Source organism: Phyllostomus discolor, chromosome 13, assembly GCF_004126475.2.
Source record: "Phyllostomus discolor isolate MPI-MPIP mPhyDis1 chromosome 13, mPhyDis1.pri.v3, whole genome shotgun sequence".
NCBI classification, from domain to species: Eukaryota; Metazoa; Chordata; class Mammalia; order Chiroptera; family Phyllostomidae; genus Phyllostomus; species Phyllostomus discolor.
In genome coordinates, this window is record NC_040915.2 from 3066778 (window position 1) to 3085473 (window position 18696).

Here is an 18696-nt window from a genome sequence, read left to right on the forward strand (position 1 = left end):
TGTGGATGCTTCCAACTTTATTCTTCAAACTTTTCAGCATTTTTCAATAGTTCTAAGTGACCTCTAAAATTAATATTAATGACCACCCTGGATACTCACCAGGCTGTATGCCCAGTCTCCTGTTACTGATGACTGCCCCTCAGTGCCCCGGCTGTACTACATTATCACAGCCATTTGCACAACATGACACATGCCCGCTACAGGCCTCTGACAGCTGAGGGCTATTAACCTCAAATAGGCCTTAAATTCCTTTTCTAGAAATCTGAAAGTGAACTGGGAGAGAGTAAATCTCCTATAATCTGTATTTAACTTTGAGGGCTGTGGGATCAGCATTTTCACCTACCATGTGAAACAGAAGCAAAGGAAGACAGTCTGCAGGAGGGAAAATGAAACAGATACAATACAGCATTGAGACCCAATTGCAGATGATTTTCTAAACTCAGTACCTCCTCTGGGCTTGGTTACCATCCTGTTTTCGAATTTATGAGGTAGCATGTTTCCTTATGATAAAGTCCTCTTTTTAATTAAGACAGCTTGGTTTGAGTTGTAGCCAAATAGTTTGAATTAATACTATTTGTAGCATTTTGTAGCCTGTTCATGAAGTAAAAGACCTTCAATCTAGCTTTGTGCAGTGGCAGTATCGTAGCCAATGAGGTTTGTCCGAAGCGCGATTATTGCTAATTGAAAAGACCTTCAATCTAATAAGGCCAGCCACTAGGGTCTGACCACACCCACACTATTCCAAAGGCACTCCTTCCAAACTTCAGAACTTGACAAGCCTATGCTCTATAACACTGGCCCCGGGGGATCTTTCAAGCTAACAACTTGAATTACAGTAAATCATTGTGGAGTTAGTTTATTCTTTTATGGGAAAGCATCTCTAAATTGAAAAAACTAAGAAATGAAATGTTATTATAAGCACAACCTTTCATTTGGAAAAAAGGCAAGTCACTATAAGTACTCTTAAGAAAAATGCCTTCTAGCCTGGCTGCTGTGGCTCACTGGGTTGAGTGCCAGCCTGAGAATCAAAGGGTCACTGGTTGGATTCCAGGTCAGGGCACATGCCTCGGTTGCAGGCCAGGTCCCCAGTAGGGGTGTGAGAGGTAACCACGCACTGATGTTTCTCTCCCTCTCTTTCTCCCTCTTTCCCTCTCTAAAAATAAGTAAATAAAACCTTTAAAAATTTTTAATAAAAAGAAAAGAAAAATACCTTCTCTTTACATAGAGCAATCTTCCCATAATGTGAATGAAGAGGATGCTAGGAAAGAGTGATCCCCAAAGGTACTCTCAGTGAGTGACCTTCTGGTCCCCTGCACAGAGATACCATTTACTGAGTGTCTTAAGCATTATACTAGGCATTTTATACAATTCACTTTAACCATTAAAACTATGTGACTGACTATTACCATTTTACAGATGTAAAAAACAGATTCAGGGGGTTACATGGTTTCTTCACAAGGCACACAGTTATTACTAAAACAAAAAAATCAAAATTCATACTTCAAATCCACACTCTCTACATTATGCTATGAAATTTCTCATCATTATTTCCTAAACCCTTATCAAAACAGACAGAACAGGATTAACAGCAAAACAATACCAAAAATAGAAATAGCAACAAAAAAAACAGTAGCATTACAAAACAGAATACTCTTTCTATTTACAGTTTATTGAGTTTGACATTATACGGTTGCTTTTATAATATTAAAAAAAAAACAAAAAACTGCCCTGGCTGGCGTAACTCAGTGGATTGAGTGTGGGCTGCGAACCAAAGTGTTGCAGGTTCAATTCCCAGTCAGGGCACATGCCTGGGTTGCAGGCCACAGCCCCCAGCAACCCCACATTGATGTTTCTCTCTCTCTCTCTTTCTCCCTCCCTTCCCTCTCTAAAAATAAATAAATAAAATCTTAAAAAAAAAAAACTGACTATAAGCTCTCATATATGATACAATCTAGCCATGTCAGAAAAAATACAAGGAACTGTTTTCAGTAAATTATAGAAAATTACAACAAGCAAAACTGGAAATAGGCTATTATTGTGAGGGGAAAAATAAACAGGAAAACTATCTGTACTTCCCATCACAAAGGCCCACTTCCCCTCATACATGAAGAATGCCTACAAACCACTAAGAAAAAGACTGTCAAAAAGAAAAATGCCTGTAAGATCTAAACACAGAAAAGGAAATACAAATAAATCTCAACTACACATAAAACAAGAAAAATGCAAATGAAGATTACATTGAGAAAAAATAAAAGATTTCACCGAGATATTTTTTCTCTCTCAGATTAACAAAGATCAAGAGGTCCTGATAATGCTGCACTGGGGAAGCTTGTACTCAGATACTGCAGTGAGTGTAGATTTATACAACCTGTATCAAAGGCAATTTGACAATAGCTAATAAAACTGTAAATGCATGTACATATTCTGATCCACCAATTACATCTACAACAAATTATTCTACAAATATCTCCCATGTGAATGAAATATCTTGTATATAACAGTAATTACTGCCATAGTGTTTATAATAGTAAAATATTGGAAATAGCCTAAATGTCCACCAACAGAAGCACTGGATAAAATAAAACTCATCACACATGATATACTACACATCCAAAAAAAAAAAGGAGAGAAATTTTCATGTACTGTTAAAAGAATGATCTTATAGAGACAGTAAATGAAAAAAGTGCAGAATAATGTGTAGAATATGCCATGATCTGTATAAAAGAAGCTGCTTGTACTACATAAAGTTCCTTGGAAGGATACACTAGAAAACTAGTCAAAAAGGTTGACTCCAGGGAGGGGCACTGGTTGGCTGGGAATGGGGATAGGAGACAGACGTTTTATTTACATCTTTTTTGAATGTTGTGCCATGTGAACACTACTACCCATTCAAAAACTTAACTTTTTAAAAACAGTAAAAATTTTAAAACACGCAAAAATAAATGTTGGTATATTCATATGATACAATGTTTTCAAATACAGTTAATAAATCAGAAAAGATCTAAGATAAACTATCAACTGGGGGAAAGGAAAAAAGTTTTTATAAGAGAGTTTTCATTTTGCTGAAAAAGTAAACAGAAAAAAATTTAAAAAAAAAAAAGATTTATTTATTTATTTATTTTTAGAGAAAGGGTGGGAGAAAGAGAGGGAGAGAAACATCAACGTGTGGCTGCCTCTCGAGTGCCCCCAGTCGGGGATCCTGCCCACAACCCAGGCAGGTGCCCTAACTGGGAATCGAACTGGCAAACCCTTGGTTCACAGGTCAACGCTCAATCTACTGAGCCACACCAGCCAAGGCAAAAACAAATTTTTTAAAGATTTTATTTATTTATCTTAGATGGGGGAAGGGAAGGAGAGAGATGGAGAGAAACATCAATATGTGGTTACCTCCTAGGCACCCCTCCATTGGGGACCTAACCTGGTCCACAATCCAGGCATGTGCTCTGACTGGGAATTGAACTGGAGACCCTTTGGTTCACAGGTCAGTGCTCAATCCACTGAACCACACCAGCCAGGACAGAAAGAACATTTTTTATGCACCAAAATAACGATTGCCTCTCTCAGTGCTGGGATTACAGGTAATTTTTTCTCCTTTACACTTTTTTCTCCTTTCCTAATTTTCCATAGTGGGCATGTGTTTTGTTCAAAATAAGGGGGGAAATGCCACAAAAAGAATGGCTAAAATCTTAGTTTAATCTGTAAATAAATCATCTTTAATCATAGCATCACTGACACTTACCTCATGACTGGTTGTTGGTTCTTCCTTCAACAAAAGTTTCTCTTTTAAGCTTTTAATTGGGCTTTCCTGGAAATTCTTGGGCTTTGAGTGCCAGGCAGATGCCCTAGACTCCTGCCTCTCCTCCTCTTTGTCTTCGTCTCCTGTATCTTCTGAGACACCTTCATTTTTTTCATTTTCACTAGCCTGATTGCCTTGGTCAGAGTCATTCTGGATCAGAGAAGGAGGTCTAGGTAACACTGGTTCACCAAATCCTTTTTTTTTTAAGAGCTGCCTCTGAGCCATTTTCAGGCTCTTTTGATAAACCTCCAACTGGCAGAGAATGACCTTGGTATACTGGTTAGGGTCTATTCCAGCTGGGCAAAATGGAATACCCCAGAAGTAGTGCACAGTGCCCCCCCCTGTTCTGGAGACCTTGTGCATCTGCCAAGGCAGACAGACAGTGCCTAGATGTGTCCCCCCTGCCCTGGGCAACTTCATGAAAATCACATCCCCTCCCAGTACTTTCCTGTGGCTTCCCACACTGTGTGTGCTCAGCCAAGTGGCCAGTGCATCTGTCAAAACATTTAACGTTCTCTTTCTCAACTACTGGCTGGCTTGACTGGTCCCAGCTTCCTGAGTTGCCAGAGACCGGCTCCTCTTCAGTGTTTTCAGTGTGGTCCCAAGGCTCCTCTCTTTCCTCAGCCTCGTTTCCCTGACTGATATGTGAGCCTTTAAACAGTGATGGAGGTACCAGCTGCCATATGCCTGTAGGTATTTGAGAAAAAGTAGGGCTAAGGACAAACTGATTTTGTTAAGAGGGCTTGGTAAGTTCTCACTTACCAAGAATTACAAAATGTGGGTAAAAAAGGCTCTTCTTAGGGTTTAACCAAATGTTGGCTTTTCCTTGGAGGTACAAGTATGCTGGATATTAGTGAGATCTCAACTACTTTCTGATTTAACCTCTTTAATATCACCAAAGAAATCTGGGGAATTTCTTTATATCTACTCTCAGCATGAGATCCCTGTGATGTGGTTATACTCGATGAGTACAAGGAGTCAGAACAGGGAGACATGCCTTCAGTGGTCCCAGAGTCTGTGGTTTTCTCTTGGTGGGACTGTGAAGATGGTCCAGTGGCCAAAGGTCGAGATCTGGTAGCAGAAGCATCAGAAGGCCGGCAACTCTGAAACAAGTGATCCCACACCAGACCGGGTGTATTATTACAACAGCTAGACATAAGGGTCACAGGAAGGACAACAAGGGGAGGCCATTGTCCCTAAGAGATTCTCCTCTTTAAAATACAGATGCTCAGGCAAATGAATTCTACAATGCACAGTACTATGTGCAAAGTGCTGCACTAGATCACTAAAGTCTTTCCTAATACAGAGATGCAGACAGCATAAATGGCTCAGGACCTGCCACTGGCAAATATCCTTGACATTTAAAATAAATTTCAACTACACATATTCAAATCACAATTTAACATTATTTGAAAAAATTCTGAACTACCCATTCTTTCTCACCACAACCCACCTCTCATTCTCATTCTCTTTGCTCTCTCTCCACAAAACAGGGGAGATAAGTACCTTATCTTGCCCCTTTTGGTCTCTTGGTAATAGGTCATTCTTTTCAGAAGCTGCCAACTACTATGATTCTCTTAAACCATAGACTGAACAACTGCAAGGTGCAAGAAATCTCTTTCACACGATATTAGCAAAACACTTCAAATTGGGATCACCAACAACTCAACATAGGCTTTAAAAATTACTGTGGGAAATATTTTTTGGTTGAAAACCCCATAAACTGCTACAGCTAGCTCCAATGCAACCACAACACTGCAGAAGTAGGAGAAGAGTGCCTGTCAGTCCTCACCAACTCTTTCAACAGGGCATATTTACATTCAGGCTCTCCTCGATGGCCTTCCTCAGGAGTGCCTCTTCTTCCTCCTCCTGGCTGTTTACCTCTCTAGCTTCCTGCTCACTCATTTTGACAGCCAGAGCAAACTGTTCTTCTTCTGTCATTTCTGTAAAAGGACAAAGAAAGAGAGGGGAGGGACACCGCAAACATTGAATAGGCATGGAGGCAAGAAATAGAATTATTAAATTTTTCAAATGAAGACATAATAAAATTTTATAATCTTATAAGCGAAAAAAGCCCCCAAAAGTAAGGTGTTGGCCAAGATCAGTAGAAGTTATAAGAATCCTGGGTTAACTAGACTGTGACCTCCTGTGAAGGTAGAGTTTTTACCTGTTTTGTTCACTGTTGTATCTCCAGCATACAGGGGTGGGCAAGAGTAGGTTTACAGTTGTGAGAATGCAAAACGGTTTATTCTTATATTATTTATTAATTATTGTATTATTTACCACTATTAATATACTTTTGCCCACCTCTGTATAAAAGAAGGTCTGGCAACTGGTAGATACTCAAATATTTGATGAATGAATAAATAGAGGAAAAGGCTTTCAGGCCTTTTGCTACATATCACATGTAGCTTTATGCTCAACATTTAAACAGAATAATTCTACTCATCAGAATCCTCTTGGTGGGACTGTTTCTTTAACCAGCAGAAAAGACCATCACTAGTGACCAGAATGTGATGACCAAACATCATTTCCCATTAAAAACAACTGGGATACCTTGACGAAATGGCTGATTCAAAGTCCAGAGCTAGACAAGTAAAAGATAAACTAGAGTATGTTTCACATCTGTGAGCAAGGAATCTATCAGATACTAGTAGGGTCACATCAAAAGAAATTAAAGGCCAACTTAAAAAGGCTGTCACCACCCAAAACTGGAACAACAGTAACATCAATCAAAATAATGAATGCAATGAATTAAAACACATTAAATATGTTTAAATCTAGGTGTTTAAAATGATAATTTTTTAAAAGATTTTATTTATTTATTTTTAGAGAGGGAAAGGAGGGAAACAGAGAGAGAGAGAGAAACATCAATGTGTGGTTGCTGGGGGTCGTGGCCTGCAACCCAGGCATGTACCCTGACTGGGAATCGAACCTGAAACACTTTGGTTCGCAGCCCACGCTCAATCCACTGAGCTACACCAGCCAGGTAAAATGATAATTTTTAAAAAGTACAACTAACTGGTCATCATTGAAAAATGTTAGTGAATAAATTATTTTGAAAACTAGTAAATAAATGAATAGAGAATCAAATTTTTGTCTTACTCTTCCAACACAAGCTACACTGCTGGGTAACCAAATAGATGAAGAGAAGTTTCAATTTAAAGGATTCTTCCAGCTAATAAAAATGTTTTTGTTTTTTTTTAATGATAGACTATCACCATTTTGTATAATGTCTATGGAAAGAATTTTGACAATTTCTAACAAACTACATATATGACCCAATAATCCCAATTCTAGCAATTTACTCTAAAGACATACTTCCAATTAAAAGAAAAATAAATATGCACTATATATATATTTTCACTGCAGCACTGTTTGAATTTGTGAAACACGGAATCTACTTAATGACCAACATATGACATTGCCTGAATAAACTCTAGTACAATACATGTAACTGTTAAAAAAAGGGTAACAAAGATACCCATAGACCAGGAATAAAATAATTTCAGGGATATAATATTAAGTAACAACAGAAAAAAAAGTGTATGTATAGCGGTCTACATTTGGTATAACAAAGGAGGAACACCAGAAATACATATACCTGTTTATTTTGCAAATGGTAACACAAAAAAGGTAAGTCAGATAATAATCCAAGTGGGTTAGTTATAGATGGTTGAGAGCAAAGTAAGAGAGGGAGTGACACTTCTTTGTACCTTTTTGTATGTCTTTGACTTATAAAATCACATGAATAGTATACATATTTTTAAAAAGCAAAATAAAATCAATAAGGATGATGGATCCCTAAATTTGAATCCAAACATTAAAAAATGCACCCAAGTGAATTTGAAATAACCTTAATTAAGAATGAAAGCATAACAAAAAAATTTGTGGGATGCACCTAATACAATGTTTACAGGGAAATGTAGAGCTATACATGATCACATTAGAAAAAAGAAGTTTAAAATCAGTGATCCAAACCTCCTACTTTAAAAAAATAAGAGTAAAATTAACCCAAAAGTAGAAAGAAATATAAAAAGTGGAAACCAACAAAATAGAAAATGGCATACAATAGAGAAAAAAATTAAACAACAAATTGGTTCTAGCAGAAAATTCCTAGAAGAAAACAGGCAGTAAACTCTCTGACATTTCTCTTAGTAATATGTCTTCTGACATATATCCTGGAGCAAAGGAAAAAAAAGAAAAAGAAAAACCAGATGGGACTACATTAAACAAAAGTTTCTGGACTGCAAAGGAAACCATCAACAAAACAAAAGACAATCTACTGAATGAGAGAAAATATTGATTCACCAATGATACATCCAATAAGGGATAAGGGATGTATAAGGGATGTATAAATCCAAAATTTATACAGAACTCATATATAATTCAACATTCAAAAACAAACAATCCAATTTAAAAAACAGGTAGAGGACTTGAAGACACTTATCCACAGAGGACACACCTATGGCCAACAGACATATGAAAAAATATTCAATGTCACTAATCACTAGAGAAATGCAAATTAAAACCACAATGAGACTCCCGATCAAGATGGAGGCATAGGTAAACAAGCTTTGCCTCCTCACACAACTACAGAAAAAATTAAAACTAGATCTCAAAACAAAATAACACCCAGAACCATTAGAAAATTGAGCTGCACAGAAGTCTGACAACCAAGGATTTAAGGAATGGTCTCACAGTCATGTGTGGTGGGTAAAAATCAGGAGGGATGCTTTGGGAGCCAGAGATTCCAGCCCCAGGAAGATAAATCCCCATAACTTCTGGTTGTAAAAACCAGTGGGGGTTGAGGGAAGAAACTGTCAGATTTTCAGGAGACTCTGCTTAAAGGGCCCACACAGACATAAAACTTATGCAGACCCACCACCTCTGGATTTCAGCACCAGGGCAACCACTAGAAGGATACCAGTCGCATACAGGGAGTAAGTGAAGTGACTAGAAAAGGGGAGCATGCCAGGCAAACCTCCAGAAGCCAGGCAGCAGCACTGTCCTCTCTCCGAGCCCCCCACAGAGCCACAAAGTGGTGAAGCAGGTTGCCCCACGCCGGCAACTTCTTAAGGTTCCACCCCATACAACTTACAAGTGTACTTTTCTATAGTAGGCCACACTACTAAGACGGGGAGTCAAAGCAGTTGTACCCTAATACACAGAAATAAACACAGGGAGTCTGCCAAATTGAGGAGACAAAGAAATAGGGCCAAATGAAAGAACAGAATAAAACCCCAGAAAAAGAATTAAATGAAATGAAGATACCAAATCTATCAGATACAGAATTCAAAACACTGGTGATAAGGATGCTCAAAAAACTTGAGTACAGCAACAGCATAAAAAACACCCAGGAAGAAATGAACTTATACTAAGTGAAATAAAGAAAAACTAGAGAGAACCAACAATAAAGAGGATGAAACCAAAATTCAAATCAATGATTTAAAATATAAGGAAGTTATTCAACCAGAACAGCAAAAAGAAAAAAAAAATTTTAAAAACCCAAACCCTAGGATAGTTTAGGGAGCCTCTGGGACATCTCCAAACATACCAACATCCAAATCATAGGGATGTTAGAAGAACAGCAAGTAATTGAAAACTGCCCTGGCTGGCATAGCTCAGTGGATTGAGCGCGGGCTGGGAACCAAAGTGTCCCAGGTTTGATTCCCAGCCAGGGTACATTCCTGGGTTGCAGGCCATAACCCCCAGCAACCGCACATTGATGTTTCTCTCTATCTCTATCTCTATCTCCCTCCCTTCCCTCCCTAAAAATAAATAAATAAAATCTTTAAAAAAAAATCGTCTTTAAAAAAAAAAAAGAAATTGAAAACTTAATTGAAAAAAATAATAAAAGTAAACTTCCCTAATCTGGCAAAGGAATACAAGTCCAGGAAGCACAGAGTCCTAAACAAGTTGGACCCAAAGAGAACCACACCAAGACACATCATTATTAAAATGGCAAAGGTTAAAGACAGAGAATCTCAAAAGCAGCAAGAGAGAAGCTACCTACAAAGAGGTAAGAGAAAGTTACCTACAAAGGAGTTCTCATAAGACTATCATATCAGCTGATTTCTCAAAAGAAACTTAGCAAGCAAGGAATGACTGGCAAGAAGTATTCATAGTAATGAAAAGCAAGGACCTACAACCTAGATTACCCTATCCAGCAAAGCTATCATTTAGAATCAGAGAGCAGATAAAGAGCTTCTTAGACAAGGTAAAGCTAAAGGAATTCCTCATCTCTAAGGCATTAGTACATGAAATGTTAAAAGACGTATTTAAGAAAAAGGATCAAAACTATGAACATTAAAATGGCAACAAATTCACAATTATCAAAAACTAATCTAAAAAAACAAAGCAAACAAGCAGAAGAGAAATAGAATCACAGATGTGAAGATCATTTGGAGGGTTATCAGCTGGGAGGGGGAAGAGGGAGAATAGGGGAAAAGGTACAGGGATTAAGAAGTACAAATAGGTAGGCACAAAATAGACAGAGGGATGTTAAGAACAGTATAGGAAAGGGAGATGCCAAAGAACTTACATGTATGACCCAGGGACATGAACTAAGGTAGGGGATTGCTGGAGGGAAAGGGGCACCTGGGAGAAGGGGGCAAAGGGGAAAAATTGGGACAACTGCAATAGCATAATCAATAAAATATATACATTTTTAAAAACCACAATGAGATATCACCTCATACCTGTCAGAATGGCTATCATCAATAAATCAACAAATAACAAATGTTGGAAAGAATGTGGAGAAATGAGAACTCTCATGCACTATTGGTGAGATTGCAAATTGATGCAGCCACTGTGGAAAACAGTATGGAGGTTCCTCCAAAGATCAAAAATAGAACTACCTTATGACCCAGCAATTCCACCTTTGGGTATATATCCAAAGAAATCCAAAACAATAATTCAAAAACATATTTGCAACTCTATGTTCATTACAGAGTTATTTACAATAGCCAAGATATGGAAGCAAGCCAAATACCCATTCAATGGATGAGTAGATAAAGATGTGGTACATACATACACAATGCAACATTACTCAGCCATATAAAAACAATGAAATTTCACCATATGTGACAACATGAATGGACCTAGAGGGTAGTATGCTGAGTTAAATAAGTCAGACAAATGAAGACAAAAACCATATAATTTCACTTATATGTGGAATCTAAAAAACAAAATAAACAGACAAAACAGAAGCAGATTCATAAATACACAGAATAAACTGAGGGTTGCCAGATTGGGGGTGGGGGAGTGATTTGGATGAAAAAGGTAAAGGGATTAAGAAATACAATCTGGTAGCTACAAAATAGTCACAGAGATAATAAAGTACAGCTTAAGGAATATACTATAATAACTACATATGGTGCAAGGTGGGTATTAGAATTATCATGGACATCACTTTGCAAATGATACAATTGTCTAACTACTATTTTGTACACCTGAAACTAATAAAAATTAGTATTAAATGTTAACTAAAATCAAAAAATAAAATGGGGGGTGGGTATAGGTGAAAGAAAGCATGGGGGATAAATGATAATGAAAAAAGAAAAAAGAAAAATAATAAATTGGTATTATAAAAAATTTGGTTCTATGAAAAGGTCAATAAAATTTATAAAACTCTAGACTGATAAAAAATACAAATTAACAATATCAAGAATAAAAGAGGAGATGTATCACTATAGATTTTAGAGTATTGAAAAGAGTAATAATGGAAAACGTGGACAGTTTTATGCCAATAAATTTGACAACCTGGATCATACATTCTCAACAGGGATGACATCATCTCCAAGAGGACAAGAATTGGTTCTTAGAGGTCAAAAAATCTTACTCTCTTATACAGAAAAAAGATATACAATCAGTACATAAATAGGATATAGAGCCTTACCTGTGGTACTAAAAATTCATGGGGTGGTTAGGAAAAAAATGTCTAAACAGGATCCTGTTCAGAACAACAATGAAAAAAGGATTGAGAAACAATGATTTGTGGAAACAAACTAAAACAAAAATGAAAAACACATTATTAAAACACAGAACAGAAAATATGAATAGCCATATACCTATTAAAGAAATTGAATTTGTAATTAAAAACTTTTCCATAAAGAAAATCCCAGAGACATCTGACATTCATCACTGGTAAATTCTACCAAAGAATAAAGAAAAAGAAATACCAAAGTAATTTAGAAAATAAAAAACCAATTCTCCCAAAATTGATTTATAGATTCAACAAATATAAACAAAAATCCCAACAAAGCTCATTTAATGAAACATAATAGAAAATTCAGAAAGAGATTCAGGTTGATTTTCAATAAGAACAGACTGTTCAACAAATTGTACTAGAACAACTGGATATTCTATAAAGAAAAAATAAACTTTAAAACCTTTATCTCATACTATATTAAAAAATTAACTCAAAATGGATATGTCTAAATGTAAAAGCTAAAACTGTAAGAATTCTAGGAAAAAAACATGTGAAAACCTTTATAAATTTGAAGTAGTTAAAGGTTGCTTAGACAAAAATCCAGAAAGAAAAAAGAAAAAAAAATCTAATCAGGATTTAAAACTTCTCTTTAAGAAAATAAAAAGGTAAGCCACAAAATGGGAGAACATATTCACAAGACACATAATCAGACAAAGGACTTGTATCCAGAATGTATACCGAAATCCTGCAACTCGATAAGAAAACAAGTAATCTAATCTTTTAAATAATGAGTAAGCGATCTGAACATATATTTCACAAGAGAAAATATTAGAATGACCAATAAGCACATGAAAAGGTCATTAGTATCAGGAAAATGGAAGTTAAAATGAGACACCGCTACAAACCACTAGGCTAGCTGAAATAAAGACTGACATTCCTAACGAAGTCACTAAGTCATAAAGAAAAAGTTGATTACATCCTTTATGTTCAAGAGAACCCAAAACCACGTAATACAAAAGAAGTCTGAGTTCTTTGTAATACTTTGCTTTTCAAAACATCCTATTCTCTAAAGGTTTTGGAGAGATGAGGCTTTGCTACATTACCTGAAATATTTTCCAGACTCTGCTGCTCTCCTTGCCCCACTATTAAAACAAGAACTTAAATTAGTAACACAGTGTGATTCTGTTTTCTAGGTCATATGAAGGAAGTTCAGAGCCAGAAAACTTGGGTTTAAATCTTGATTTTGCCATTTCAGTTGTGTAATCTTGAGCAGATAATTTATACTCTGTACCTGGATACTGGTGCTGGTCTCCAATCTCCCTTAAGAAAAATGCCAGCAAGTGTGAACCTTAGAATCTCCAAATGAAGTGGCCAACTCAGCTTATCAAATGATTCTGTTAAACTAAACACAGAGCAGTACACAATTTGTGTGAAACTGATTATGCTGGTCAATAACTTATAATGACTAATGTCTCCCAACATTCAAGTTAGCCTCCCAATGAGATGTGCAAACAGACTGTTAATAATCCAGAACATAAAACTGGATAGTACATATCAAGAGAATCTGTATTATTTGTGAGTATTTAGAATGGCTGAAAGAGAACATCTCATATAATAAAAATATAAACCTGATAAGTTATTTTCCCACCCAAATCTTTTCCTAAGAACCTTCATTTCTAAAACATGGCTCTGCAACTGTGGTAAAGCTGATATACCTATATATTGCGAGTCAGAGTATAAATTTATTAAAACATTTTTTAATATTTGAGTGGTTTAGTATTTTTTAAAATATTTTATTGATTATGCTATTACAGTTGTCCCATTTCCCCCCTTCATTCCCCTCCACCCTGCACACCCCCTCCTACCCACATTACCCCCCTTTAGTTCATGTCCATGTGTCATAAGTTCTTTAGCTTCTATATTTACCATACTATACTTACCCTCCCCTTGTCTATTTTCTACCTACCATCTATGCTACTTATTCGCTGTACCTTTCCCCTTCTCCCCCTCCCACTCCTCTATTGATAACCCTCGATATGTTCTCCATTTCCGTGTTTCTGTTCCTGTTCTAGTTGTTTGCTTAGTTTGTTTTTGTTTTCATTTTAGGTATGGTTGTTAATAATTGTGAGTTTGCTGTTATTTTACTGTACATATTTTTTGTCTTCTTCCTAGATAAGTTCCTTTAACATTTCATATAAGGGTTTGGTGATGATGAACTCCTTTAATTTGACCTTATCTGAGAAGCACTTTATCTGCCCTTCCATTCTAAATGAAAGCTTTGCTGGATAGAGCAATCTGGGATGTAGGTCCTTGCCTTTCATGACTTGGAATATTTCTTTCCAGCCCCTTCTTGCCTGTAAGGCCTCTTTTGAGAAATCAGCTGACAGTCTGATGGGAACTCCTTTGCAGGTAATTCTCTCATTTTGTCATTTTGTCTTACGGGAGAATTTAAGATTCTCTCCGTATCTTTAATCTTGGGTAATGTAATTATGATGTGCCTTGGTGTGTTCCTCCTTGGGTCCAACTTCTTGGGGGCTCTCTGAGATTCCTGGACTTCCTGGAAGTCTATTTCCTTAGCCAATCTGGGGAAGTTCTCCTTTATTATTTGTTCAAATAAGTTTTCCACTTGTTGCTCTTCCTCTTCTCCTTCTGGTACCCCTATAATTCGGATGTTGGAATGTTTAAAGATGTCCTGGAGATTCTTAAGCCTTTCCTCATATTTTCGAATTCTTATTTCTTCATTCTTTTCTGACTGGATGTTTCTTTCTTCCTCCTGGTCCACTCCATTGATTTGAGTCCCAGTTTTTTTTCCCATCACCATTGGTTTCCTGTACATTTTCCTTTATTTCACTTATTAGAGCCTTCATTTTTTCATTTAATTTGTGACCAAATTCAACCAATTCTGTGAGCAACGTGATCACCAGTGTTTTGAACTGTGAATCTGATAGGTTGGCTATCTCTTCCTCACTTAGTTGTATTTTTTGTGTAGCTTTGATCTGTTCATTTGGGCCATTTTTTTTTTGTCTTGTATGTGCCTGTTACATAGTGAGGGGTGGAGCCTTAGGAGTTCACCAGGGCGGGGCAACCCAGTCGCTGGGTTGTGACACTGTACCTGAAGCAGGAATCCAAGAGGGAACAATGGCACTTGCTCCACTCTGCCAGCTTTCAGTCACTTCCCCCGCTTCCCCCAAGCAAATTGGGCCCTTCTGGTGCTGATTCTGGTGTGGGTGAGTTTGTGTATATCCTGGGACCCTGTGGGTCTCTCCAATGAACTCTCCTGTGAGGCTGGGAGTTTCTCCCAGCAATGCAACCCCCACAGGTGTTTTCAATTGATGTTTTAAGGCTTTATTTCCCCATGCTGGGACCCTGGGTTGCGCAGTCTGTCTCACTCCCCAGTTTTGCCTGGTTTATCTGCACACGAATGTGGGACTGCCCTGTCAGCCACCTTGAGTGACACGCCCCCTTCCACAATCCACTGCCTCGCTGGGTCCGCCAGCTGCCACTTTGCTCGCCCGGGGTCCGCCAGCCACCCTGCCACAAGCCCTCTACGTCCAGGCTCCCTGACTCGGCCCCACCCCTCCTATGGGTCTGGATGAATGTGTCTACTTTAACTCCTTGGTTGTCGGACTTTCATACAGTTCAGTTTTCTATCACTACTGGGGTATTTTGTTTTTAAATTGTTGTTGTCCTTATTTTGGTTGTGCGAGGAGACACAGTGCGTAAACCTACACCTCCATCTTGACCAATAGTCGTTATAAAATATTTTTGAAAGCAGTAAGGCACTGTGTCAAAACCCTTATAGATGCACATTCTCAAAATGATACCAGGGAATTTAACCCAAACAATCACTGAAAAGTGCTATACACAAAAAGATGTTCAGCACACTTTATAAGAACACTGACTTAAATGCCTAATAAAACAAGGCAATAATTAAGTAAACTATGGCATGTTAACTCAAGAGACTCAGAAGTTATTCGAGTGCTAATCATAAAGATACAAAAATGGTAGAGTATAGAAAAGCCAAATGAAAATATAATGGGGCCCACATACCAATTTCTGGTTCATAATGAGTTTGTAAATTCCCACTCTGTCCTAATAGCAAGTACAAAGCTGAACAGACTGAAAAGCCAATAACTTTTCTTGGATCCCTGAAAGAAAAGGACACAGGACAAACAGATGCCCCAAGATGGAGAAACAGACGGGGAATACAGAGTCATGGCTTGTCAGAGCAAGGGTTCAAGAGTGGAAACCACATCAACCAGCGCCAGGATACAAAAACCTAAACTGCAAGTGAAAAATCGCTGGAGGCTCAGTGTGGACAAATTTAAGAGTTAAAACCTCCAGAGGAATTCAGTCATAGAGGGTCCCCACATTTTTGTGAGTTTTACCTCTAAAAGCTCAATCAGGTTCTTACAATAAATGTTGGGGAAACTTCCTCTTAAGCATCCCACAGAGGGAGGAGAAAAGGAAATACTGAAATATGCCAGAGTACTCTGTTCTTTTCCACAAGGCCTGCCCTAAGAGAAACCAGTCAACCAGAGCGTAAAGTGTCCCAGTCTAGCTGACCCGAGAAAACGGAAATGCCAAACTCCAATCTATTCTCGCCATCCTGTCCCATCTAAGGGGGAGGGAAGGAACTGAGAAACACTTGCCATGTTTGAAGACCAGAGGCACAGGCTCACTGGAAGACAGCCCTGATCACAAAACCTTCAAAAGTTTTACCTGCCCCCTCACTTTACACTACATTACTGAAGACCTATTTAATAGCAGTTTCTTTTGCCTGGAAAATCATATCCAACTATCAAGAAAAAACAGGAAAAAATTACAAGACATACTAAAATACAAAAAAAACACAATTTGAAAAGACAGAGTAAACATCAGAAACAGACATAGCTGAGATTTTGGAATTATCAAACTGGGAATTTAAAACAATTATGATTAGTATGCTAAGACCTCTAACAGATAAAGCAGAGAGCATGCAAGGGCAGATGGGGACTGTAGACAGAGATGGAAATCCTAACAAAGATCCATGAAGAAATATTACAGATCAAAAACACTGGAAGAGAAATGAAGAATGCCTTGATTAGTAGACTGAACACAGCTGAGAAAAAAATCTGAGCTTAAGGACATAGTAATAGAAACTTCCAAAACTAAAAGCAAAGAAAACAAAGAGTGACAAGAATAAAACAGACCACCCAACACCTTGGGGGCAATCACAAAAGGAGTAATAAACATATAATAGAATTACCAGAAGGAAAAGAACAAAGAACAAAAGAAATATGTGAAGCAATAACTCAGAATTTCCCAAAATTATTGTCAAATACTAAACCACAGATCCAAGAAGCTCAGACAACACAAAACTGGAAAAATGCAAAAACAGACAAACAAAATGTCCTGGCTGGTGTGGCTCAGTGGAATGAGTGCCAGACTGCAAAGCAAAGGGTCACCAGTTTGATTCTGTCAGGGCACATGCCTGGGTTGCTGGCAAGGTTCCCAGTAGGGGGCGCATGAGAGGCAAACACACGTTTCTCTCCCTTTCTCCCTCTTTTCCCCTCTCTCTAAAAATAAAATAAATAAAATCTTTAAAACAAACAAACAAAAAACATGTACCTAGGCATATCATTTTCAAACTATATAAAGAAAAATTTCTGAAAAATTTCACCCATAGAAAAATAAAGATAAGAAGTACATCTGACTTCTCTGAAACCATGCCAGCAAGAAGAGAGTAAAAATAAATATTTAGCTATTGAGTCTTCATTTAGTTAGATCTTCTTTGATTGTGTTCATCAAAGTAGAATTTATCCCAGGAATGCATGGCTGATTTAACATATGAAAAGCAATTAATACATCAAATCAAGAATATGAAAGACAAAACCCACATGATTATCTCAACAGAGAAAACATTTAACAAAATTCAACAACCCTTCATAATAAACATTTTTAAATGGTTAAAATAGTATAATTTATGTTTTGTGTATTTTACCATAATAATAATGCTTTTTAATGAACAGATCTGAATAGACATTTCTCCAAAGAAGACACACACAGGACCAACAAGCACATGAAAAATGCTCAACTCCATTAGTCACAGAAGCGTGCGCATCACAGCCACAGTGAGACACCACTGCACGCCCACTGACACGGCCACTAAGAAGTGTTGCTGAGGATGAGGAGGAGTAGGAACCCTCATGTAATACTAGTGGGAATGTAAAAGGTGTGGCCACTTTAGAAGACAGTCTGGCAGCTTCTGAAATAATTAAATATTGAGTTACCATATGAACCAGGAATTCTACCCCTAAGTACATGCCCAAGAGAATAAAAACCTATGTCCACACAAACACTTGTACTTGAATATTCAGAGCAACTTTAGCCATAATAGCCAAATAGTACAAACAATCCAAATGTACACCAAATGATAAATGGACAAGCAAAGTGTGGTATAGCAATATAATAGGATATTACTTAGCAATAAAGAAATGAAGTATTGATACATGCCAGAACATGGATACAGCTGAAAACATTAAGCTAAATGAAGGAAACCAGTCACAAAAAAACCACATTATGATGAGATTCCAGATACATGGAATGTCCATAACAGGAAATGTATGTAGACAGACCAAGGAGATTTAGCAGTTGCTTAGGGCTGGGTGGAATGAGGGATGAAAACATTCTAGAATTAGACTGTGGAGATGACTGCACACTTGTTAATGTACTAAAAACCACTGTACACGTTAAATGATGAATGCACTGTATGATGAATGAATTATATGGTATGTAAGTTGTATCTCAATAAAGCAATTACCATAAAAATAAAGAAATAAAGACTTTCTTTTTTTTTTTTTGGTCCAATATCTTATTGAGGCAGCAATAGTAGCAGCTGCTCTTGGAGTTTTGCTGTGCCGCCGGAGGACAACACAAAGGAAGACAGATGCCGAGGAGTCAGCCGAGAAGGACAAAGGCCCAGTGG

The 18696-nt window shown here is 37.5% G+C and overlaps 1 protein-coding gene, 1 long non-coding RNA gene and 1 pseudogene across 2 annotated transcripts in view; 1 reads left to right on the forward strand and 2 right to left on the reverse strand.

The window, feature by feature from the left end:
• The window catches only part of UIMC1 (ubiquitin interaction motif containing 1), a 111823-nt gene that overhangs the window by 65600 nt on the left and 27527 nt on the right, over positions 1-18696 (reverse strand). Inside the window, 4 exon segments of the mRNA XM_028527312.2 lie at positions 3740-4135; positions 4137-4483; positions 4794-4899; positions 5615-5739. Coding sequence (XP_028383113.1) covers positions 3740-4135; positions 4137-4483; positions 4794-4899; positions 5615-5739 — 974 coding nt within the window.
• LOC118497916 lies at positions 564-1052 on the reverse strand. The gene is made up of 2 exons (XR_004900431.1): positions 692-1052; positions 564-611 (listed from the first exon to the last, which is right to left on the reverse strand). It is a non-coding gene; the product is annotated as an uncharacterized LOC118497916 (long non-coding RNA).
• LOC114510517 lies at positions 621-706 on the forward strand (annotated as a pseudogene).